We start from the raw sequence: 25,437 nt of genomic DNA, 5'->3' as shown, positions 1-25,437 counted from the left end.
ATCTGTCACGTGTGTGTTAATCCTAAAAAGCTCCATATAGCTCACTTTCAGAGTCTCCACGACAAATGGACACAGCCCTCCAATGTGGGCTGGATAATTAGACTCAGGTCAGGAAAGGGCCCTAGCAGTGGTATTTTATCCAACTGTATATGTGGTGGGTCACAGCAGGCTTCAGATTTTTGCACTGTTCTGGGAGCCAGCTGTCCTGTAGAGTCTGGCCTAGGAAGGACAGACATCCAGTCGGCTGTCCAGAGAATCCAGAGAACACTCACCAGTTGTTTCTCTGGATCATTTTTGTGTTTAATTTTGTCTTGGTTCTTGGGAGAAATGACACTTAACTCAGTGTCTGTGAACTTGGACTTTAATCTAGAAAATGGAAATGTTCTTTTCCGCAGAGCCACCTGTCCTTGCAGTAGTAAAAGAGATGACTGGTTGTGTAGAATTTTCTGTTTAAGGAAATTGTACAAGGCAATCTTTTGAAATGTAGTAGGTGGGATGGAATCTTGTACAGAAAGAAGTGAAAGTAAACTTTCCACGTAAATCAGCAGATGCCGTGGGTGTGCGCCCTCCTACTTTCAGGAACTCGAAGAGAAATAGAGCTCATTGTGTATGTTTCCACCTACCGAGCTCGAATGGGTAAAGTGAGGAGAGAAAACCGAATCCACAGTGGGAATTCCTAAGTCAGACACAGACATAAAAGCAGATCTGAGTGGTAGCTTGTTCCTTCCAGGAAAAATAAGCTAAGGAACTTAAGGGCAGCCACGCGCACATCTGCACTTGTGTCTCTAGCCTGAGTCCTTGTGTCATTTGCTCCTAACACCTCCCCATCCTCCCCGCCCCTCCCACACGACCTGAGGGGCTCTCAGTGACACGTGCCCACACTTTGCAGTCACTGATGTTCTAAGTAATACCTGATTTCCTTCGTATTTCAAATCTAACTAGTTCCCAGTTAATATTTGCGTCAAAAAAATTAAAAGTCTTACTATCTCATTCATTTTTCTAATATCTAAACAAAATCCCTTGAGAAAACATGCTTCTTATGGCTTAGGAACTCTGTTTTAATCATGTATCCATTTACTGCCAAAAACATTTTGATTGAGTGTTGACAGATTCTATTAATTTTTTTTAACCTATTTCCAGTGCAGGAGAATGTTAGTTCTATCTGTTCAGCTGTTTTGGATAGGGAAGCGGATGTCAGGAATTGGAAAAGTTTCTAAAGAGCCAGACAGGCTGCATTCTGAGTTGAATCGGAGACTGAGGTGTCAGGTACAGAGCTTGAATCTGAGTTAGTGGTTTCTCCACAGCAAAGGGAAATAGAGGACAACCAGGGGAAGTAATGGAAGTCAGAGACTCCTTAAAAAGCACACAGGGAAGGGGTCTGTGTCATAGTTGAGCAGGCTGAAGCTGGGCCCTTGGGAGCACTTTAAAAGAAATCTACTAGGGTAGGTTCTGATTTACACAGGGTCTTAACCTAGTGCGCAGTGAGCGTTAGCTGACTCTCAGCGGCTGACCAGGACCAGCTGTGCAGGTAGCATGTGTTTGGATGAAGGTGAGGACATGACCACTCCTAGGTATGGTTGAAGACAAGACTCACTGTAGAGGGAGAGAGCAGCCAGAGGCATACGGAAGGGTCCAGACTGAACATGGCCAGCAAAATAGACCAGTCAATGAGAGGAAGTGGGGGGTGGGGAGCAGACAGAGGGACAAGAGAGGACCAGGAGCGGTAGAAGAACCAAGAAAAAGAGGACCAGGAGTATGTGTAGCCACATTGGCTGGGTTCTATAGGAATCAGAAGCTGGGGGAGGGGAAGCAAAGCTAGGGGTGGGGTGGGGTAGGGTGGAGAAGTTTAGGGTAGGGGGCAGGGATGAGAAGTGCTGAAAGGAGTCAGGCGTCTGCCACAGGTACTTGTGCTGCTGGGGGAGCCTGGCAACCACCGTCCGCTTTGATATGTTAAATACGCACCACAGCCATCTGTGCCGTTTCTTTGGGGCCTAACAGTGCTGAGATGGCAGCCGCTCTGTACATTTCAGAGGCACCAGCCCCTTTCCTGAGCCAGTTCCTTGCGACTCTGAGACTCTGTCTTTGAAGCCTAGCATAGAATGTGTTTTGTGAGCACTTGAGTGACCTTGTATTACTGAATTCTCTGAATTAAATCCCTTCGTGCTCCAGTTAGCCATCAGGTGAGAAGGCTCTTCACTGGAAGCACGTGACCGAGCAGTGAGTGGGTGGATGGGTAGAGGGCTGGAGAAGCTTTGTTGAGTGGGCCATCACAGCTCCCAGATGTACACACTCCGTACCCTGGCTTTCCTAATGGAGTTGCTTATGAGAAACTGTTCCTTGGACGCAGAATTCCAGACCTCCTCCCTGGAGGCTCTGATTTGGAGGAACTGGCATTAGTTACTTTCTGAAGGACAGAATTCCTGAGAATGCTGGCTAAGGGAGGAAAGGTTGGTTTAGGTTCATAGCTTTAGTAACTTTAGTCTGTGCTTTGAGCTCTATAGCTTTGAACCTGTGGCAGAGGAGAACTGGCAGAGTAAAGCTGCTCACAGCAGCTGGGAAGCAGAGAGTGACGGATGTGGACAGAGCTGCTCCCTTGAACAGTCGCCACCTCCTGGTGACCACTTCCTGACAGTCTACCAGCTTTAACTCATCAAGGGATTAATGCTGGGATGAAACCTTGGCCTCCTCAAAGCCTGTGAGCTAGCATCAAGCTCTTACCATAATCCAGCCACCTACCTCCCCATAGCCAGTATCAAGTTTTTAACACGTGAGTCTTCATGTGAATAGAACTCATACCCAAAACAGGTTTCTCTGGCCATTCTGAGGAATGGCCACATTAGATGCAGAGGACTAAGTAAGATGGGCCTATGGAATTCTTTTCTTAGAAAGGAGAGAGTGTTTGGAAGTTACATGTTTTTAGAGAGTCCACTGCAGACAATTTACATTCCTTGGGTTAAAGTAGTTAATTCTGTCTCCACTGACAACAGGATTCCATATTTCCAGTCTGGAGTGCACAGGATTGAACTTTGTTATTCCTAGAGGAAGAACATATGTTACTGAATGCTGAATGAAAATGGACTTGTCTGTAGTGAGAGTTAAGAATCTGACTGAAGGCTAGGGAGATCACTCTGGGTAAAGGTACTTGTCCTGGAAGCCTGGCTACCCGAGTTCAGTCCCTGGAACCCACACAAAAAAAGCCACCTTTGACTTCCAACGTACTGTGTGCCACACCCCCTGTAACATAAAATACTAAATAGGTAAATATTTATTGGATTTTAAAAAAAGTAATGTTTGTTGTGCATTTTATTACATGTGTTACTGTATAATTGTACTATTTTATTGTGTAAGTTAAAGTTAGTGTATTTTCTTATTTGTTGTAGCCCAAGGAGAAATACAGTGGAAGTTCTGTGAGACAGGACCTGCTTCCTGTGAAATCAGGGATTATTTGGAAGCTAGTGAGGCCAGAGTCGCTGCGCGGGGTGGGTTGGGTGAACTCTGGAGGCTGGGTAGCTGCAGGCCCTGGTGCAAGCTCTAGGTCTGTCTCTGCTTTCCCCACTTTTGCTTTCTGCCTCTGCCTTCCTGATGTGTGCTGGCCTTTTAAAGGTGCATGCTAGCAGACCATAAAGGCCTTCACCTGTGCTCTGTTTCAGTTGTGAAACTGATGAGCCCCCTGATGGAGTCCTTGTAGCAGCAGGGGTTGGCTGCCAAATGGGTCTCTACTGAAGGGCAAGGCTGTCCCTTGCAGCTGCGGCGCCTGAGAGTAAGCAGGGTGGTTTGCACTGGGATAATAGGCAGGAAATAACTGCAGCTCACAGAGTACTGCATAATCATGAGAGACGTGAAGGGTGCTAATCAAATGCATCTGCATATGACATCTTCATTATGCACAAGAGGGTTGAGTGTGCTTATGCACACACAGATGCAAGGTCTGTAGGGCTGGGCTGGGTGCATGTGTGAGAAGTTGCATCTGCCAGGAAGACTGTTCTTTCCCACACCAGAGAGAATGGTTGAGTTGGGGCCGGAATACACACTCTTAGCTCTCTTTTCTTCTTTTATTTTAACACTTTATTGGGATAATTCACATGCCATGTACAGTGCAATATGGCGGCTTGCATCTCATTTTTAGGCATATTTTTAAGGTTGTATAGGGACTATGATGGTCTATTTAGATTTTCGCCCTTCCTAAAAGAAGCTGTTAAGATGCACGCTTCTGTGTGTGTGTTCCTGTGTACAAGCGTGAGTGACTGTGAGTGTGTGGTGTGTGTATCAGAACTCCTGGAGTTGGAGTTCTAGACTGTTGTGAACTGTCCTGTGTGGGTGCTGGGAACTAGGCCGGCTCTGGTCCCCTGGAAGAGCTGTAGCTTCCTTAACCACTGATGCTTGCCCTTTGTAAGTTGTCAGTACTCTTTCTCTCTTTTTCCTTTTTAATGCAAACACAGATCATCTTGGGACTTTTGAAAAGATACATTTCTCAGGAAGCAATTGTTTCACGAAGTCACTGATTTAACATTACTGACTTTTGGACCCAGCCTCATGACTTACGTCATAGTTCCTGGGCTTATATACCTAAGCCTAAGATGGATCCTCTCAGGGGCACATGAGTTCGCTCATGCGCTTTAAGCATGGGAGTTCTGTTGTGCTGCATCCTGTGGTAGGGCTTGAAGCTTGAGGACTTTGTTGCTCAGATCTTTTGCCACCACATTGGCCAGTCTGTCTGTTACTGCTGAGGGTACTCAGTGTGGGGATACATGGGCAAAATGAGCCTGTGAACTACGAACTGGGGTCCACTCAGCTTTCCTGTGTTCTTGTGTAACCGGCTACAAATGCTTTTGGCCTTCCATCATTCTGGAATTGTAAGTTATGAACGAAGAATTTGCACGGGGAGACCAGAAGAACTTTTAGGCACTGTACAGTAACATGTGCTGCTGACCTGGTGCGTGTTTGGTTTGTCCTCAAAGGATCTATTGATTGTGAAATAATCATTCATGTATGTACCCCATGAATAAAAGAGGTAAGTGATTGTTACCCTACAGAAAGAGTTGAGGGAGAGAGTTGAGAGTTGAGAGGGTGCTCGGTATGTGACCGACCATTCCCTAGTTGGGTGAGATGCATGAGCACCTCTCCATTTGGGCTGAGGACACTTACAGAGGGATTGCAAGCCACTTACTGCACAGCCTGCGGGGTATTCAGTGAATGTCCAACCCCAACGAAAGTATCTGCATCCAATCCAGTTCCTGGGCGTAAGTGTCCTGTGGGGTCATGCTTCCCACTCAGTTTTAAGCTACGTAATCCACACTTGCTGTGCATGTCCTTATCCGCTTCTCCTATTTGCCTTGGACATGAGACAAAGGAACCTGGAAGGGACTGGCTCAGGGAAGCTTTGGTGATCAGTAGCTCCCCATATTAATGAGCCAAGAGAGGTTCCCTCACAATCAAAGGACCTACATCATTTGGGTTTGAGCCAGGACCATGCTTGGGGGCTACTTTCTTAAGCCTTTCCAAAAGAAGGATTAGCCCTCTGCCCTCCTCCAGTCCCTGTTTATCTGTCACTCAAATTTCAGAGGTGTGACTCAGTATATCTCAGAGCTACAGCATTTGTAATCATCTAATGCATCACAGTTTTGTCTGTCCTTGTCATGATTAGAGTGTGTGTGTGTGTGTTGAGTGTGGACCGTACGCCATGCACATACCAGATAAGTGCTTTTCTACAGAGCTGGGTTACAATCTCAGTCTTGATACTTTGAAAACGCTGAATAAGAAATACCAGTTACCTGCTGTGGATTTTTTTATTTTTTAAAAAAAATCTGTGCACATTTTCATTATTTTGTAACATAAGGTTGAAATTGGGAAATATTTTTCATGCTGCTTTGTTTTTGACATGTTAGGATGAGACCATTTCATACTGGATAATGAAAGAAATATTTCGAGGCTTGAACTGTGATTTTATAAGCCCGTGGCAGCAGTCGGAACAGTTTTCTTTTATTTAGCTAGCATTGCTTGCTTACTGACAGACTGTTCTGAATGCTGAGGGCCAGCAAAATAGACCCACATCCCTGTCTGTGTCCATCTTTGCATCACTGACCCGCATGGATGCTGGAGGAACAGCAGGGACTGGAAAATCAAAGATGGAGAAAGAGAAGAGTGTGGAGAAAGAGAAGAGTGGGGGTATATCCTCACTCTTATCTTTCTCCACAGAATCTTTTCAAAGATTTAAAGGAGGGAAGAAATTTGCTAAGAGATTATCTGAGAGAAGGATGCTTGGGAAAGGGACAGCAGCAGCAAAAGCCATAGGGCTGGACTGGACCTTCTGTAGATCACACACACACACGCACACACACGCACACACACGCACACACACTGTGTATCTGTTATATAGAGTGAGCAGACTGTGGACTAAGGAGATGAGGAGATTGAGCAGGGTAGGGACCCTGGGGTACTGTGGCGTGGACTTTATTTATATAAGGCCCTGAAAGCAGGAGTCATCTTGAAGATGCAGAATAGAGCACTGGCCATCTCTGAGGTAGGTTTAAAGACTATCTTCCGAGTCGACCATGTTCCTTAGGAAAGCAGCAGCCAGTCAGTACAAGGGACCAAGGTTCCTGAGAGGGTCTGTGCTGAGTGGTGGCATGGCCTGGTGAGGTTCTGCCTAGGGTTTGAGAGCAGATACGGGTTCTAGTGAATTGGATGCAGAGTTTGAGACAGAGAGAGGGTCAGGGGTGACGACAGTCTGATTTGGTGCTTGAATAGCGTGGTCTTGGTCCATTATGGGATGAGTAGGTTGGGATGCTAACTTGGGGAGAGCCTGGATGTTGGGAGTGATGTCAAAGCCTGAACACTGCTTAGTCTGTGAGAGCTCTGAGGTGATACAGTGGAGAGGACTGGGCCTAGGACACAGGCACACAGGGAAGGGACAGACGAGAGCCAGAGAAGAGTATGCTGGAGTGAGGGCAAGAGGTAGGTCCTGTGTAATAAAGTGGCGGAGCTGCGTGCTCTGAAGGAGCAGCAGTGTTGGTTAGGGGATCTGAAAGTGGGAATGTACTGCTTGAGTCCACACAAAGGAATCCTCACAGGCTTAGGAAGTGAATACCCTTCAGTTGTCCTCAGTTTTCAAAAACATGCCATTCTGAATATTTTTAAAGTTCTGCACACAGAAGCACTTCACAGGAAGTTTTTAGGAGATCTGAGGACAGGGAAATACCACTAATGCTCCACTCATTCCAGCATGGCTGAGACTGTTCGTCTACTGCCCTCTCGTTTTCCCTCCACATTTTTTTTTTTTTAAATTGTAATCAAGTTGTGCACAAGGGATTTTTGCTTCTTCACAATAGCTTCTCCCCCTCCCCACTGTTCGTTGCTGTTGTAGTCTACCTTGATGGAGAGCTCTACTTGGGAATTGATGGCTGAGCATGGCGGGGATCAAATCACATCCTGCTGGCTGCTCCTTTCCTCCAGCTGCCTGGTTGCCTTTGTGAATTTGCACAGGATGCCTGCTGCCCTTTGTCTAGGGATGGAGAGTGCTGGAGGGAGAGGGGAAGTGGTTAGAGGATGGGGTGGGCTGAAAAGGAGACCCTGGAGAAGGAAGGGGGCTGACCTGTGATGGGAGGGAAGCAGATCTAGAAGGGGCCTGAGCAAATAGGCCTTGGCTCCTAGACCCGGGGCCTGGCAGGGCCATTCTTTCTTTTACTACCTCTTCAGCAATTACACTTCAGCCCTCAAGGGTTTGAAAGAAAAATTACAATTTAAAAGGAAGACTCTGGGTGCATGATTTGCATATGAGTGGCATCTGTATAATTAAGAACAATTAAATTCACTGGCTGAATTGAAAGGGAGGCCCCAGCTACTTTTGCTGGGTCCCTGTGGAGTGCAGCCTGTGGCTGACAGTTCCCTGGAATTCAGTAGACAGAATATTGCCATCTTCCCTGACTCTGCTTGTAATAAATGGAATTCTGGTACAGACTGTAACTCTCCCTGACCTGTCCATCTCTTATTCTCCTTTCTGTCCTCCCTTTCTTCCAGGGAGGGGCCTACACTCCACCTGAACACTGGCAGAGCTCGTAACAGGCATATTATTGTATTCAATCCTTCTTTGAGTCATACTTTACAAATAGAGGATACCTTAGGTCTGGTCACAAGACCTATAGTCAGTTCTGCACATATTTCTAATTAGCCCCATGGTCCCTGCCTAGAACCCACTGATATTGATGGCCCTGGGAATTTAGTGCTTTCTTTTCCCACTGTGGTGTGTCCTGTGGACACCTTCCACCCAGTATTATTACTAAGGAAGCAAGACAGTTCTGGTTTTACTAAACTTTGTAGGGTCCCTGTGTGGATCAGCTCAAGGAGAAGTCGTGCAACTGCCTCCTGTTGCTGCCCTAGGTAAAGGAGGTACTGTGTGCCAATAAGCACAGGTTATGCCAGTCTTTGAGAAGTAGATTCATCAGGGCTCTTACTGATGAGGCTATCTTAGTTGCTTTTAAACAAGGCAACTTATAGAAGATAGACTTTATTGGGGAGTTAGTTACAGTTTTAGAGGATGAGTCTATGGCTGTCACACCAAGGAGTCTGACAGTAAGCAGACAGACATGGCATGGAGCAGTGCCCGCTTACATGTGCTTCACAAGCAGAGGGCGGGGCAGGGGGGGCATACACACTAACTGGGCCTACCTCAAACACCACCCCAAATGACATACCTCCCGCAACAAGGCCATACTTTCTAATCATTCTCACTATCTGATAACCAAACATTCAAATAAATGAGTCTGCGGGGGCCAGTCACATTCAAACCACCACAAGGCTTCCTTTGAGGACTTTGTTTCTGGAAAGCCAGATGGGGACATCACTCATGTGTTCCTTTCTCCGCCTCTCTGTTTCTGGTGTAACATGCCAATCAGGAGTAGCACTCTATCTTTGATTCCTAAAGAGTCTCAGAGGTCCTCGAGCCTCTGTGCGGCTGGTAATGAGGCAGAACACTGATTCTCAACCAGCCATATGCAGACATTTGTCATTGACATCAGCACTTGGCTATAGCTGTTAACGACCACAGCTATAGTCAGTAGGCTTTTCCCAGTGAAAGGCAGTAGGAAGCATCTTTTTCTTTTTAGACATTTGGTTTATTGACAGGTTTCGGTTGTGTTTGTGCTACTGTTACCAGAAAGCTCAGAGCCTAGACGCCATGAAAATCTGGCCTGGCCACATCTCCCTGGTGGCAGGCAGTTGCTGTGGCATTTGCATAGGACTAGTGCCTCTGATTAGTGGCCGATGGCAGCTTCTGTCATTAGGAAAAATCGAAACGTGGCCTTAATTGCAATGAAATGTTTTAGTCATGTCTCCCTTTAGAGGTGCAGAGTACTGTGGTCTCTGTCCTTTGATGTGATGTCATTGCAGAGTTGGAAGAGGACATACATAGGGAAGAAGCCACAGCATTCCTTGAAGCTTCTAGGCGTCCAGCCTGTTTACTAGAACTTGGATTCACAGGAGCCTTGGATATATACCCAGCTAAGACCCCATTATGAGACATAAGGAGGGCCTGGGTGGTGTTAGAGGCCCAGAGAATGATCTATCACAGATCCTGGCTTAGAACAGAACGGTCACCATTGTATGGTCACAAGAACATTGCTTTGATACAACACATTTCTGAATTAACCCCCTGTGCCCACTGTCTTGTATTAAGGAATACTTCTCTTCTGGGCATGTTCCAGACCTATACTGTATTCTGTGTGTGTGTGTGTGTGTGTGTGTGTGTGTGTGTGTGTGTGTGTGTGTGTGTGTGTGTGTGTGTTTGTTTATTTATTTATTTATTTTGGAGCTGGGGACCGAACCCAGGGCCTTGCATTTGCTAGGCAAGTGCTCTACCACTGAGCTAAATCCCCAACCCCTCTTTTGTGTTTTATATGAGTGAAAATTGCCTTTAAGCCATTCTAATAGGATTATTGCAAGGACTTTGGTGATAACTTCTGTTTTGTGGCCAAGTGTGTAATAGGTGTTCAGTGCACAGCTCCAAAGAGCTGTTCAGAGACTTCTGCTACATTCCTATTTCTTCATCATTTATTTATTTGTTGATTCTGAGATTCAGTCACGGGGCCCATGTCCTTAAGCCACATGCAAAGCCATACCCCTACATTACTTTTTAAAACATTACTTTCAGAAGGTAGTATATTTTCTTCTACAGAAGGGAGTTGAATTTTTTGAATAGCACCATATTGTGCAAATATTTACAGAATAAAAATAGGCCCCAGCAGAGTTAGACATCGAGACACATGCTTGGATTATGCGAGATTCTCATAATTGCTATAAAGCCATGAGGCTGTTTCATTCACTCACTGTGACCAAACAGACTGTGAGGTCTACTCTTCAAAAAGCAGTTAAAAAGTGTAGAAAAGTTCACTAGATTCCTCTGGCAATTTTACTAACATTGTGTATATTTGTCTAAACATTATTTTGATAATTTTTTTGTGTTGGGTAAGAGCCTAAAGCAGGTAGGTAGAAGTGAATGCCAAGAGCTTGTTATTCCTGTATTATTATAAAAATAAGTCCATCTATCAGATTGATTCAGGAGCTTTTAGATAGTCTTTTAAAGAGGCAGGCTCACAGTTAGCCTTTGATCACTGCGATAAATACCCACAATAATCAACCTGTAGGAGAGAAGGTTTATTACTTTTAAACTTGTGCAGTTTTAAACTTACTGTTTTGAAGGTTTCATTCAGCACAGGGTGGTGACAGAGCTACAGAATCCTCTCCACCTCTGGCCATTCTTCCTGTGATAGGGTGAGGAAAGGGGGAAGAAGGCTCTAGAGAAAGGAAAAGGAGGAGCTGGGGGGCCCCATATCTCCTTCTGGGCCATGCCTTCAGTGTCTTTGCCCCTTTTAAAGTCCTGCCAGTTCCCAGTAGAGCCACAGGCTGCAGAGTATACCTTTAATACAGGGGCTTTGTAGGCCTCAGCCAAACCGTAGCACTCACCTTCAAGCACCTTTGAATACTTGAACATCTAAGGACACTTTGGGAACTGATTATGGCCACTCTCATTCCATAGATGCATTGCTTGTCGCTACTCATGGAAGAAAAAGCCTATTCTTTGTCTCTCCACTTTTGTTTGCTGTGTGGTTGCTGCATTCTCCTTTGCTGTGTAAGATTACTGCTGCAGACGCTAATACTAAATTAGGTTCTGTGCGACCTTGCTGTCCCAAAACTGGAAGAAAAGACAAAATGGATTTTGTATTTTGCACATTATGAAATCATATTCAAATTATTTTAACACGATATATGATTTACCTCTAGAGTCTAGGAAGGATGTCTGTCTTTAAACCACACAGGGGTCGTACCTGAGCTGAGGAGAGCAGGGAGTTGGAGCAGGGCCCAGGGAGACGTGCACATAATTGCTGCCCTGTTGTTTGGCAGGCTTTATAGTTCATGTGGCTACTGGAATTCTGTACAGCATGCAGAATGTGCTGTGACTAATGTGTGAGCGCGAGGGCATATTTTGAAGTTTGTTGAATTGGAAATACAGTGCTTTTTGAAAATACGTCCTGATGGTGGGAATGGAAAACAAGAGACTTATGTGGTGTGAAAGAATGAAATCCCTAGAGACCCCTCAGAACCACTTGCTTGTGGGATTAAGGAAGGCTACAGGAGTGGGGTAGCCCAGATGGCTTCCCCGAGGGCACATAGACAAGCCACTCGACAGGGTGACAATCGCACATACCAAGTTACTGCTCTTTTGGGTTCCACCTGGAGGTTCTGGCAAGTGTCCATGCAAGAGCTGGTTCTGGTGCAGATGGATATCCAGCCAGGAGCTTCACAGAAGAGTCTAGGCTACAGATCACACAGGCTTGGGTAGTGAGTCAGCTAAACAACAGCATCATCAACAACAAAATAGCGCTGGCTCGGTTAAGCAAGCAGGGAGAGTATTGAAAAGAGTTCTCTAGAAGACTTGAGGGTAGGCCTGGGAAGCATAAGCTGGAGCAGAGCTGGCAGCTAGATGCCAGGAGAACTGCCCAGACATTGTTGCCTTGCCATTGACACGCTGCACTTCTGCTTCTGTGGTTGCCTTTTGCGCCTTCCTTCCTCCCTCCTTGTTGCTTCAGTGCCTGATGCCCTGCCTCAGGTAAGTCAGTCTGGTCATCTCGGTCACGTGACAGTATTCTAGCTGCAAGGGGAGCTAGTAAAACTGGTCTGAGGCCAGTTCTGAGTTCATAAGCTGTAGAGTAAAAAAAACAATCTATAAATGTTGTCACAAAGGTACTAAATAACAAATGTTTTTGCTGTGAATCAACAGTCTTAAGAGATGGTAGGTAGAACAACTGGGTGGACAGGAACCCTTTTCCAAAGGAAGTATAGTAAAAAAAAATATTAAAAATCCCATCCTAGTGCTTCTTCCCTGCCACTGACTATTTCTGTTCCCGAATGAAAGACACCACAGCCCTCATATTTTAAATAGACCTAGCACAGTAGCGGGGCAGCTGCCTGCCCTCCATGCTGTTAGAGACCACTCCATAAACCCACTTTTTCCTCTGTCCATCTGGGTGGCCATGGTCTCCTGTCTCTTAGCCCATGGTGGCCCTCCTTTTCCCTCCTCTTCTTCCAAGGCAGCTCCTCTCTTCTCTCCTTGTGGTTCTCTCTCTTCAAGCCTGCAAAACCTCAACCCCACTTCTGTCTTTTCCACCCTGCTATTGGCATCTCTAATCCAACACCCCCCAACACACACACACACACACACACACACACACACACACACACACACCCCTGGGGCCCAGGGGCTACATGCAGACTCCAGGTCTTCCCCACACGTAGCATTACAGTAGACAGTAAAAGACACCACTCAACAAGGAAGAGTCATTCAGTCTTGTGCAGAGATGCACAGAGAGAGGACAGCTTGAGGGGATAGACTGCAGCTGTTATGGAAGGACAGAATACACAGCAGTGTCCTAGAAACCCAGGAAGGACTGCTCCAGAGATGGCAGCCAGCAGAGAGATTAAGATAGCTCAGGCCTTGACTCCACAGCTTGGGGATCATTGATGCCCTTACAGAAGAGCGAGAGCACCAAATGATCACGAGGGGGGTGCGAGCCATGGAGCCAGGGATTTCCAGTGTGCATTCACATCCCATTCTCTACCCTAGAGGAGGAGGGCTTTGGCAAGTGTTTGAAGCCCTTCAGTCATTTCCTCATGTATGAAATTGGAATGTGTGCTAGTCAACTTCCGGTTACTGTAGAAAAATACATGAGGTAATTAACACTTAAATACGTTTCCGTTGGCTAGGGATTGTAGTGGGTCCTGCCAGTGTCCAGGTGGGATCATTGCGTGTGTTTCTGGAAGAGGTGATGGATTTTGGTTGTGGGAAACATACATAGAACAAATTGTGTTCTTTATGGTTATGACCCACAGATGACTGCCTTCAAGGATATAGTCTCAGTGACTAAAAACCTACTAAGCTTTTAAGTTTCCACCACCTCTCAGACGTGTCGTTCTGTGGATGAAAACTTTAACACATGGGCATTTGGCATTTGGGAACTTGATGATCCTAACTGTAACCGATAACAAACTTCCATACAGCTTTCTTACGTTACATGTAATAAAGTTCTGGTTAGCATCCTGCACCTCAGAAAGGCTAAGTGCATGGTGGCTGTCGTTTGCTAGCATGTAGACTATGAGAGGGAAGAGGTTTAGAGAAACAAGGTCAGAGGGCTTAAGTGACTAGGGCATAGGTCTCTTCATATGTATGTGTAGGAGAGAGAAAGGTGTGTGTGTGTGTGTGTGTGTGTGTGTGTGTGTGTGTGTGTGTGTTTGTGTGTTTGTGTGTGTGAAAGAGAGAGGGGGAGGGGGAGGAAGGGAGAGGGAGAGAAGAAAAGAAGAGGGGAGGGGAGGGGTAATGTTGAAAATCCAGGATCCATCCAGAGAGAGTACCTGGCTAGTGGGTTAGACTTTGAAAGAGGAATTCTCCCTGTGGGAGTTACAGATGTGAGGATTTTTATCAGCAATTTTGGAGACACTTTAGTGGAGGACATTTGTCACAGCCTTAGGAAGGCCTGGCCATCAATCATTGGGGCCACCTCCAAACCCAACCTTTTTTTTTTTTTAAATCACCGAGCATGAATCCCACAGACCCAGGTTTCGTTCTCAGAGCCTTTTATTCTTTATTCTGTCTCTGTGTGTTAATGCTTTGACCTTAAAACCTGAAGATTTCTACAGTAAAAGAAACCAAGAAACCGTGTTCTGCCAAAAGACCTTTATCCCCACTGTAAGATTTTGATGTGGAGGGAAACCCCCAGTAATTTCAAGCAACATAGTTAAGCTGTGTCATTCTGGGTAACAGAATCTAGCCTGGGACATTGTCCTCTCAGGAAAGCGTTGCTCCCCTCTGATACTCGGGCTTTGTGAGATGAGTATGGGTCGTTTCTCTTGCTGTCCTGCTTCTTTGCTTTTATTTATTGGCCAAAGTCATTGTCTTGATTTTTTTTTTTTTTTAATTTTATGCTCTCTAGGTGTTTGCAAAGTTTTTATTAAAAGACAGCCCCTTGGTAGGGTGTTGATGGAAACAGACTATTGAGGAATATGGAGGACAGTCAAGTGCCATCTGACCTTTCCTTCCGTGGATGGTCACTGTTGTGTCCCACAGTCAGTTGTATGGAAGGAGCAGGGTAGGCCATCTTCAGAAGCAGTACTTCCATATCAAGGGAGTGGCCAAATAGGAGAAAAACTCCATGGCTTTATCTCCTGGAGCATGGGTGAGCGCCCCCCGGTGGCCCAACATAACCTCTCCTCTGAGCCACAGGCTCTGCTGTCACCGGCTTCCCTCCCACTCACTTTTCTCAGTTTTTACATCTTTGTTGACAGTCAGTGCTTCTGAATGTGGCTTCTGTCTAGTGTCCAACTGTGTGTGGTACCTGTTCATCAAGGTCCATGTCATACAGCCCCATTTTTTGAAACCTTCGCTGGAGCTGGGACTCAGAATACCAGCCTGGCATACATGGGGCACAATTTTAGCATGGCTTTTGCTGTTTCTTCATTTTGTTTTTTGTTTTTGTTTTTGTTTTGTTTTGTTTTTCCAGAAAGGTGTTCATTTTCAGTAGGAGAGCCTCATAGTTTGCCTGTTAGCATAAGCTCACACCCTGGGTTATGACCTGAGGAGGCCTGTTTCTTAGGATGAGCATCTGCCCAGTGTTACCAAGGCTGGGGCCACACTCACTGGCCTCGCTCTTCACTCTGGCAAGGAGGACCCTTGTCTTTGACCAGCTAAGCTACCTGAACAACCAGACAACTGGTTCCAGTTAACTCATTTCCATGTCTAGGTTGCTGGCCTGTTGTTTTAAAAGGGTAGGTGTGATGGCAGCACCTAGGCTGACTTTTTCTTGGAGTAAGGAATCCAGGTATCCACACAGTTCTGTGAATGTCAGCGGCATCCAGCACATTCTGAAGAATAGGGAACTGAGCCCTGCGCTGTGGGCTCCTATCTCAGCTGTATCTGACTCAAGCTGGCTCATTTCTTTCTCATCAAATGTCTTTCCCTTCGACTAGCCACCTTTCCAAACTTATTTTTAATTTAATTTTGTTTTATTTGGCTTTATTTTATATGTATAGAGAAAAATGTGGCTGAAGTTTAGCAAAAAGAGAAAGACAAGAATTTGAATCATTTAAACAGAGATAGACCTTTTTCAAAAGTATGGGGTGCTTTGCTTTGGGGCATTTAAACAGCAATAGACGTTAAAAAATGTGGGGTAGCTTGTTTTGGGTTATTTAGGCTGAAATAGACCTTCAAAAGTGGGATGATTTAATTTCAGTTATTTAATCAGAGATAGACCTTTAAGTACTGTGGGATGCCTTGATTTGGGTCATTTAAGCAGAGATAGACCTTTAAAAAAGTGTGGGATGGCTTGATCATTTGGGGTCATTTAGAATGAGATAGACCTTAAATTACCGAGGGATGCTTTGCAGCTATGTCTGACTGCTAGAAAGATTTCCTGCAGAAGGTGGGCATCTTTAAAATAAGGACTTAACGTAAGCACTGAGGTGGTAGATCAGAGGGAAAGCATGCTGTTAGCCTGCACACAGTTCTGGCTTCATTCTCAGCCCCCACAGTTCAGTGAGGACTCAGTGTGAGAAGCAGGGGTACATAGGTAAGAGCTCATGTCCCTCAGGCTTTACCGCCCATGTTTCCCATCGGTACCCCTGTCCAGAAGTGCAGAGCAGCTCCTGTATTGTCCCTTGTAATGAAAAGTGTATCTTACAGACACAGGGTAAGAATTTCAAACACATAGCATAAATACATAGTTGAGCTGCATTTGTTTACTTTGTGCCTATAGGACTCTTGTAGAGTAAAAGAGGCCAGGTGAGGGTTGGCATTCACCATAATGGGTTGTGTTATTAAGGGTGAAAGTTGCAAAGATAATGCTGGCCTATGAAACAGTGGGGTTGAGAAGGTGGCTCATTGTTCGTTTACCATTGCCTCTCAGGGTTATTTCTTTAAAGGGGTTAGTTTGGAAATGACTTTGGCATTTCACAGTGTTAACTTTTCAGCGCTGATAATCTGAGGATAAATTGTGATGTCCATATGTAACTAAATTTTGGCTGCTAGCTACTTACCCACTGTTGGAAAGCCATCTACCTTTTCTCCTTAACTTTCAGGCCACAATAATGAACACTGAGTTCCCTGTGACTCTGAGACGTGTGGCACCATCCCTAAGAGCTCTCAGGAATCACTTCTGCAGTAGACACCAGCCAGAGTCCTTTAGTTCAGTTCTGACACTGTCTCTGGTCAGATCCTGCAGTCCCAAGCCTCCTTCCTACTCGAGGTGCCCAGCCACAAGTCTGGTTGTTTCACCCACATTTCTGACGCACAGGCTACAGGCAAGGTTCGCACAACCCTCTAGGTTTTGATATATTGGATAGAGCAGCTCACAGAAGCCAGGGAAACATTTGCTCAGTTTTATTACAAAGGGTGTAACAGAGGACCCTCATGAATCAAGGCATGAGGGGAGGCAGGCAGGAAGGGGTGTATGTCGAGGCCACTCCCCACCACCCATGGTCCTTCCATGTTTTCAGCTGTGGGGTCCATGGAGACTTGGGTGCATAGGCACAGGTGCTGAGAGGCTGGGTAAGGAATCCAGTAAGGCCACTTAGAGACACTTCCCATCTCCACAGCTTTCACCACGCTGCCCGCAGGACACTCAGGGTGAGGAAGGCCTTTTGACCTAAATAAGGACAGGTCAGAGAATGTCTTAAAATGGAAAGGTTGGGAAGGGTTGGTTTCTAAGATTGATTGTGAAGAAGTTAAATTGTAGTTTGTGGGGCTTGCCTTGGGGAGGGAGCTGTACTGTGGTTAATTCTCAGCCCTTGTGTGTGAGTGAGTGAGTGAGTGAGTGAGGGAGTGAGAGAGAGAGAGAGAGAGAGAGAGAGAGAGAGAGAGAGAGAGAGAGAGTGTGTGTGTGTGTGAGTGTGTGTGTGTGTGTGTAGACGCTCTGGATCTAAATGCCTCTTTCGGCATTTCCCTCTCAGACCTGTTTTCTAACAGGTGACTAAAATCTACTAACAAGGAAAAAGAATCTTTTCCGCAATTTCAGGGGGGGTGAAAAGCACTGATAGGATTGTGTTTTTCTGTTTAAAGTTTAAAGAAATTTGGGATATTTCTGCTATATTACTTTAAATTGATCCCCAGATGCCTATTTTTTGTTGAGCACATGAAGTTTCTGATTGTGGGATTTCAAAATCTGGTCTGTGGGAGATAGTCCAGGTCTGTGCATATCACTGTGTAGGGATCTCCCGGTTTAGAGACCAGCATGGGCACTGAGCCCTAGGGGCCTCTCCATTTGTCTCCTTCCTTTTATACTAGATGAATGTCATCCTCTTTGTAACTCGATCCTATGGTTATTACATAAACCATGTGCAGGCATGAAGCAAAGGCCGTGTCCTCTCACTTTATCTCCACAACAACTGTGCTAAGCACTGCTGTCCCTGCATATTTTTTTAGACAATAAGACAGGCACTAACCCAAGCTACTGACCGTCTCAGACCAGGGACGCAGTGGCCGTGTGTGTGGAAGCAGCTTGTCAGACCTCCGCCACTCGGGTGTCATCCAACAGGCTAGGCCTAGTTGCTTCTGTGATAGTGTTCTCCCTTCCAGCAGCCACAAGTCTGAGGTAGAGATTTGCCTCTTTGTGCTTTGTGACCTTATAAGTTGAGAAAATCCTCCTGGCTTCGTCTTCCCACTTAGACCCAATGTCCAACTCGCAGCTCTGGCACTGGGCAGGAGGAGCTGCTCTTGGCTGCTGTTGTGCATCGTTCATTCAGTGCGTTTTTGTGGCCTCTAGCTGTTCTCTTGGAATGCTAAGCCCTGACCAGCTTTGTGTAGAGTGGGTGTCCATAGAGCACTTCTGAGGTGGTCACTTCTGTTCTGGAGGCAGCTAATGGTCTTATTTACAAGCAAATCAAAGCATTAGTGCTGGGCTCTGGGGTCTGAAGGAGTCCAGTCTCTGTTTTATGGAAAAGTTGACAAGAGACCAAAGTGTCACTTTGATTATTAACACAGCCGGTGTTGGTGATAGGCTGGAGACTCAGATAGCTCTGACCAGACATTTTTTGGAGGAAGGGAGTTGGAAAAGATTGCAGCTGGAATTGTGAGTGAGGACTGTGGGATGGGGCTGGTTCTCCTGCCCCTCCATAGACTGTGCTGACAGGAAAAATCAAACCTCTGAGAAAGATCTTCTAAAGGTCATATAACTTTCTAGCTGGCAGACACTTAAAGTCCAGATGACAAAAGCGGGACCAGCTTCCTGAGGGCTTTAAGGGGAAGGGAAAAATAGTAAGCTTTTGTTATGGAGAGCTATTCTGAGTCTCTAAATAAAGCATGCTCACTTAAGGAACTTCTCTTGGTAAACATCTTTGTGCTGTGTAACTTTCAGACTGCCGTACCTCTGTCTGTCTATCTAATTAATCCATCTAAATGTTTTTATATCTTGTTATTGCTTTACTATATTTTTTCATTTACATGTGATTTGTTTATCTACTGAATTGATTGATCTATGACCATTGACCTTTAAAAAAAGTTTTTTTGGTTTTACGTGGATTAGTGTTTTACTTGTTTGTATGCATTCATGTGTAGCGTGTGTGTGCCTGGTACCCTGAGAAGTCAGAAGGGCAGTCACAGTCCTTGGCTCTGGAGCTACAGATGGTGGTTAGTCACTGTGTAGGTGCTGGGAACTGAACCTGCCTGGGCTCTGCTAGAGCAGCAAGCGCCCCTAACTTCCGATCTGTCTCTGCAGCCCTGTGACTGAGAAAGGGAAGTGAGATCATAGTGAGCACCCACAGGGGCTGAGAATGTGACTTGCCGTGTGAGTTTATGTGATTATTATTTGTATTGGTAAACCCAGAACTCAGGAGCTGAGACAAGAGAGCTCCGTGACTTTGAGACCAGCCTGAGCTACATAGTGAGTGCCTAGCCTGGGCTACAGAGTGAGCCTTCATCTCAAAAACAAAACTATATGAATAAAATTCAGACCTAGTTGGAAATTATGCCTACCTTTAACAACCTGTGACACACTGGCCTTTCCCTATTAACCATTGGCCTAAAACATTTAGGGGCGAGAGTTTCCTCAAACCTGCTTTACGTTTATGTTTTTCTTTGTTTGGGGTGTGTGAAGATAGGGCTGTTACCTGATTTTCATAAGGAAAGAAGCCTGCTAGTCATTAAGTGGGGCTCTATTTGGGTCGTTATCATGGTGGCAAGATCTGTCCATTTGATAAATGTATATTAACTGTAAGCTAGATGCTTGAAAATTCTTAGAATTCTAGTTCAAATTTATCGATAAGGGAGTAAAATTATATAGCATGAATTTAGTCATTGTCCTGAGTATATGATTGCAAAGTCCAAATTAAAAACTAAGCAATTAATGTCTTTTTTTTTTCTTTTTTCTTTTAGCTTCTCAGATAAACTGTTTATTGGGAAAGGCTTATATTTTCAGCCATCAGTTCTAGATTTTGGAATACAGTAAGTATATTTTTTATTATAACTAAATCCATCGTGTTTGTATTTATCTTCAGCATGTCTTTTTAAAGTTTCTATTTTTAATTATACATACATGTGTTAGGAGTTGTAGTCATGTGCACATGACTGCGGATGCTGACAGAGGCCAGAAGAGGGCATTAGGTCCCCTGGGTCCTCTGCTGGAGTTATTGGCAGTTGTGTCCTCTGCAAGAGCAGCATAACCTGAAAACCACGGAGCCCTCTTCCCAGTCCCTGTCCTCAGTATATCTTTTACACAGTGCTATATACATGGTGTTATGTTTTAAACATATAATAATGTGAAAGGATATCAATCCAGGCTTGTTAGAGGAGTATTTTCATGAAAGGGAGAGTCTAAATGTTGTTTTAATCCCCTTCAGTTTTTGTTGTTTGTTTTGCATTGTTGTGGTTTGAAGTTGGGACCTCGTCCATGCCAGGCGTATGCTTCACTAGTGAGTTGTACCATCGGCCCCCACCCAGTTATTTCATGATGTGCCTTGTATTATTTGATAACAGCTAAACTTCAGTATGAAGTCAGTGCTAAATCTTTGGGTTTTTTGGAACAAGTTTGATTATTTTATAGTAGAAAAATTGAATCCTGATGGTTTCTGAATTCTTTTAGGCCAGATGCAGCTGTTTGCCTTGTCTGCTGTACCTTCAGGCTGGAAGTTGTAGGCTATTGATAGTGCCTGGGCTAGTTGTGGACCTTTAGGTAGAGAAGATGAGACACACTCAAGGAGCATCACAGTGCTGAGAACCATGGGAGGAGGAGACGCAGGCTTTGGGATCGCACGAGGAAGAGGAGTGGGCTGGAGAGGAGGCAGCTTCGGGCTCTTGTCTGGGATACAGTTAAAATTTAAAGACTAGTAGCAAGCACTGAAAGGCACATCTTCAGTCAGATTCCTCAGAGCTCTGCTTGGGCTCACAGGGTTGTTCAAGTGAAACTGGGTGCAGTGCCCTGGGGATGAGGGAACTCGAGAGCCAGTGGGGTCTGCTGTGCTCTGAGCATTCAGCTGCTGTTCTTGTCCTTTTCTGACATTGTCATTGTCTGTATTTCTGAAGGTTAGAAGGACAGGGAAGGAAATGAACTGTCATGCTGAGCTTTATAAAGGACGTTTTTCTAAAGGGAAGAAGAGATAAAATCGTTAAGGTAGTTGGCTAACTTCACAAGTTCCTAGGTGTCTGAATAACTACTGAACTATCTAATCGCTAGCAAGGTCGTGCACTGTAGTCCTAGCTGGCAGAGTCACAGAGTTCTCTGTCTCCTGGGTACTGGGACTAACGGCTTCTACTGCCGTGCTCAGAGCATTTTTTATTGAATTGCTTTAAAAAAATAGATTAAGAAATTTGTTAAAAGTTAAGTTAAGGGTTGGGGATTTAGCTCAGTGGTAGAGCGCTTGCCTAGCAAGCTCAAGGCCCTGGGTTTGGTCCTTAGCTCCGGGAAAAAAAAAATTAAGTTATATGATTTATAATCTCACTGACTTCAAATCTGAGAGAATAGCTTGCACAAAGCTTTTTCTCTTAAGAAAAGTGTGTGTGTGTGTGTGTGTGTGTGTGTGTGTGTGTGTGTGTGCTCGTGCATGTGTACCTGCACGCACCCCTGCAGTCTCTATTTTAGAGACTGTCTTAGATTGGTAGTTATAATGAAATGGATCATGGTGAATATAGCGAGAGTAGGACGAACAATCCAGTACATAGTATCCTGGCTGTCATTTCCTCTTCCAGAACATAAAATCCCATAGTTTAGGAGCTAGAACGAGGGCTCAGGGGTCAGGAGCACTTGCCACTTGTTCACAGGATGAGGGCAGCACTCACATGACAACTGTCTACACTGCTAGCTGCAGGGAATCAGTCTCTCTTCTGGCCAGGCACCAGCCAAGCAGGCAGCGCCCACATACATACAGGCAAACACTCATATGCAGAAAACTAAAGGATATTCAACAGCTCCACAATCAGTGAGTGTGCACGCACATGTGCTACATATGCATTAATTACCAGTTCTGTTATCTAAAAACGTATTGGTTACAGCAATGGCTTTGGTTTGAAAGGGTTACTGATTTTTAGACTTCAAATGCCTTCAGACAATTCCATTATGTAATACTTTGTAGTTTTTCAGTATGTTAAGGTGTTTTATGTCATTTGAGTTGGGTCACTTTGTCATTTTGTTTTCTTTGAGACAGGGTCTCACTGAGTGGCCCTGGCTGGCCTCAGGCTGTGGCAAATCTCTTAGCTCTGCCTCTGTAATGCTGGGATTGCAGACATGCTGTAGCCGAGCCTTCACTGAGTTTCTGATGAGCTCTGCAAGGACGACTTAGCCATCATCTGCGCATGTATAGCCCCTCTCTACACGTCTTTGTGCTTGAGTACAGGACACAGAGGTTTATGCACCTGTTGCTGAGAAGCAGTGCGGTTTGCCCAGGGTCACCTCACAGGGTGGGGAGTGGGGGAAGCTGTCACTCAGTCACTCACCGTGCTAGAATTTCATTAAGGCACGTTTAAGGCACCACTGATGCTCCCCCACCCGCCCTGGCTCCTGGAACAGAACAGACAGCAGCCATCCTGCTCCTGCTTCCTCCCTTGCCTGGCCAGCGTTTGCCCTCACTGTGGTGGTGTCAGCCTCAAGCCGACAGCAGGCTTTCTCCTAGCTTCAGTTTCTGTGCTGCAGAAGCAGGATCCTGTTGCTGCTTCATCTTCCTTCTGCTCCTGAGAGCTCCCAAGGGTTAAAGTTCTGTTGGTTCCAAGGCTGGAAGTGCTAATCATTCATAAATTTTCATCATTCTTTTGTCATATTAAATTAATAGATTATCTTCCAGTTGTCACTACTGAAGGAAATTCATACCCTTTTAACACATGTAAAAATAGAATATTGAAAAGTAGAATAAAAATAGCCAGTGGCAAGGAGGCTTCTGTGTGTGCTGGGATTCTGGTGGCTGCAGACACCCTGCTGTGGAGGGTGCTGCCATCTCTCCTTAGTGCATGGCTCTGTGTTCTTGGAAACCAGAGCACTTGTGAATAGCATGTGTCTTAGTTAGGGTTTTACTGCTGTGAACAGACACCATGACCAAGGCAACTCTTAGAAGGACAACGTTTAATTGGGCCTGGCTTACAGGTTTAGAGGTTCAGTCCATCATCATCAAGGCAGGAGCATGGCAGCATCTAGGCAGGCATGGTGCAGGAGGAGCTGAGAGTTCTACCTCTTGTTCTGAAGGCAAACAGGAGAAGACCACTGGCTTCCAGGCAGTTAGGACGAGGATAATAAAGCCCATGCCCACAGTGACACACCTATTCCAACAAGGCCACACTTCCTAATAGAGCCACTCCCTGGGCCAAGCCTATCCAAACTACCACAGTATATAAAGTATTAGGGGACAAGTTTAAATAGCTCGGTTAACTGGTTGGTACCTTTCACTTAAGGCTACTGAAGTGTGTATTCATTTATGGCAAGAAAGGTAGACATGAGCCCAGTTCTCTGGCTGGGTTTATTAGGTGACCCTTATGTTTATAGTATGGGTTGTTGTCGTTGGTGTTGGTTGTTTTTGTTTTGGTTTTTCAAGACAGGGCTTCTCTGGGCAACCCTGGCTGTCCTGGAACTCACTCTGTAGACCACACTGGCCTCAAATTTAGGGATCCACCTGACCACTGCCTCTCAAGTGCTAGGATCAAAAGCGTGCACCACCATGTCTGGCAGTAAATGATTTCATTTTAATTGGAATATTTAATTATTTTAAGTTATTTAATTAGTTAGGTTTGTAGTGGTAGTTTAGCATTTAAGAGTGTTTGCTGCTTTTCCAGGGGACTCAAGTTCAGTTCCAGCACACATGGGGGCATCTCACTACCACCTGACTCCCGCTCTAAGAGATGAGATCTGACATCCTGCTCTGAACTGTGTGTGTCCTCCCCTACTACATATAAGTGTGGCATACACTCACTCAGATGCATACCCATACACATAAATGAAACAAGTGAATTTTAGACACAAAAGAACCAAGGTTTTACTTTTTTTTGAAGATTTATTTATTTAATGTATATGAGTGTACTGTAGCTGTCTTCAGACACACCAAAAGAGGGCATGGAACCTTATTACAGATGGTTGTGAGCCACCCTGTGGGTGCTGGGAAATTGAACTCAGGGCCTCTGGAAGAACAGTCAGCACTCTTAACCATTGAGCCATCTCTCCAGCCCAAGGACCAAGGTTTTAATCACACAGATGTGTTTTATTTATAAGTGGACATTCTAGAATATTTATGATTTAAAGTACATATCAGATATATTAAAATCTTTCATTAAGATAAGTGCTTAGAAAAGTCACCATGAGAGGTGGGACAGAATCTCATACATTGAGTGGCAGTTTCACGGTGTTCTGTATGGGAGAAACAACACATTTATCATTCTTAGTCAAGTGAGCTTTTCCCTGTGTGAGACAGAGTAACCCAGGCTGGCACTGGACTTGCCACTGTGTAGGGAGTTCTGTTCTCAATCTCACCATCCTGCTAGAATAAACAGCACAATGGAACAAAATTCTAAGAAATACGAGCATAACACATGAGGATTTTGCTGAAATTGGAATGTAGGTTTATTTGGGGCCGTGGTATGAGGAAGAATGACAGCAGAGCGGTTCTTGCAGGCTCCACTGCAGCCTGATAAAGCAGGTGAAGTCAGTGTGGGATGGTAGGAGCCGGAAGAAAGTGACCATTGCAGATGGGTGGGCTGGGGGCCTCTCCTGTGCTCCACAGTCCTCTTGCTAGACTGCCAGCCAAATCTTCAGTGTGGTGGCCTCGCCGTAGATCATTACTGGGAGATTGGCGAGAGGTTTTCAAATATTGTGTAACGCCTTTTGACTGTACAGGTTTTTGTTTTGCTTTTGAAACAGGTTTTCCCTCTGGCCTAAAGCTTGCTCTCCCACAGTACTGAGCTCCATGAAAATCCCCTGTCCTTCCCTTTCTCCCTCTTAAACTATCACAAAAATGTATTTACCAAAAAGTACAGTATGAAAGTGTGCTTGCCCCGATTTTGAGAGTAAATTAAAATAGGCCATCGAGGAAGGGATGGGGATTTCCTTGCTGACCAATGGCCAGCTTGTTCCAAGGCTCCCAACACCAGGGTTTGGTTTCTTCATTTCGTTGTTTTGCCTGTAGCTGCCATCCCTATCTAGATGGGATGTCTAGATGATAAAGGGAATCTTCCCTTTATCACTAGATAGGTCATGTGATAAAGGGAAAATTTCCCCTCAGCACTCCTTGGCTATGTCTGCCCCCATTTAATTTCACTGACAATCTTTCCTTCAGGGTAGGAGGGTGGGCCTTGCTTGTGATGTTTCCTTGGTCGGCTCCACGAAGCTTTAAATGGTGAATACAATTTCTTACCTAAACGTATCTTGATTTGAATAGGAAACCCTAGATGTGTTAGTGCATGCCAGAGTATGTTTGGTTTAATAAACAAAAAAGTGA

At 45.1% G+C, this 25,437-nt stretch overlaps 1 protein-coding gene across 39 annotated transcripts in view; it reads left to right on the top strand.

Annotated features, from left to right (window-relative positions):
- The window catches only part of Tmem131l (transmembrane 131 like), a 133,825-nt gene that overhangs the window by 46,353 nt on the left and 62,035 nt on the right, over positions 1 to 25,437 (top strand). For all 39 annotated transcript variants that reach the window (XR_015668663.1, XR_015668655.1, XR_015668654.1 and 36 more), the window contains 1 exon segment: positions 19,907 to 19,975. Coding sequence is in view for 14 of the 39 variants with exons in the window: in XM_087633167.1 (XP_087489293.1) it covers positions 19,907 to 19,975 (69 nt within the window). In the remaining 25 variants the exon portion in view is untranslated.

Source organism: Rattus norvegicus, chromosome 2 (assembly GCF_021556685.1).
Source record: "Rattus norvegicus strain SHRSP/BbbUtx chromosome 2, alternate assembly SHRSP_T2T, whole genome shotgun sequence".
NCBI classification, from domain to species: domain Eukaryota; kingdom Metazoa; phylum Chordata; class Mammalia; order Rodentia; family Muridae; genus Rattus; species Rattus norvegicus.
This window is presented reverse-complemented; position numbering and strand designations above follow the sequence as displayed.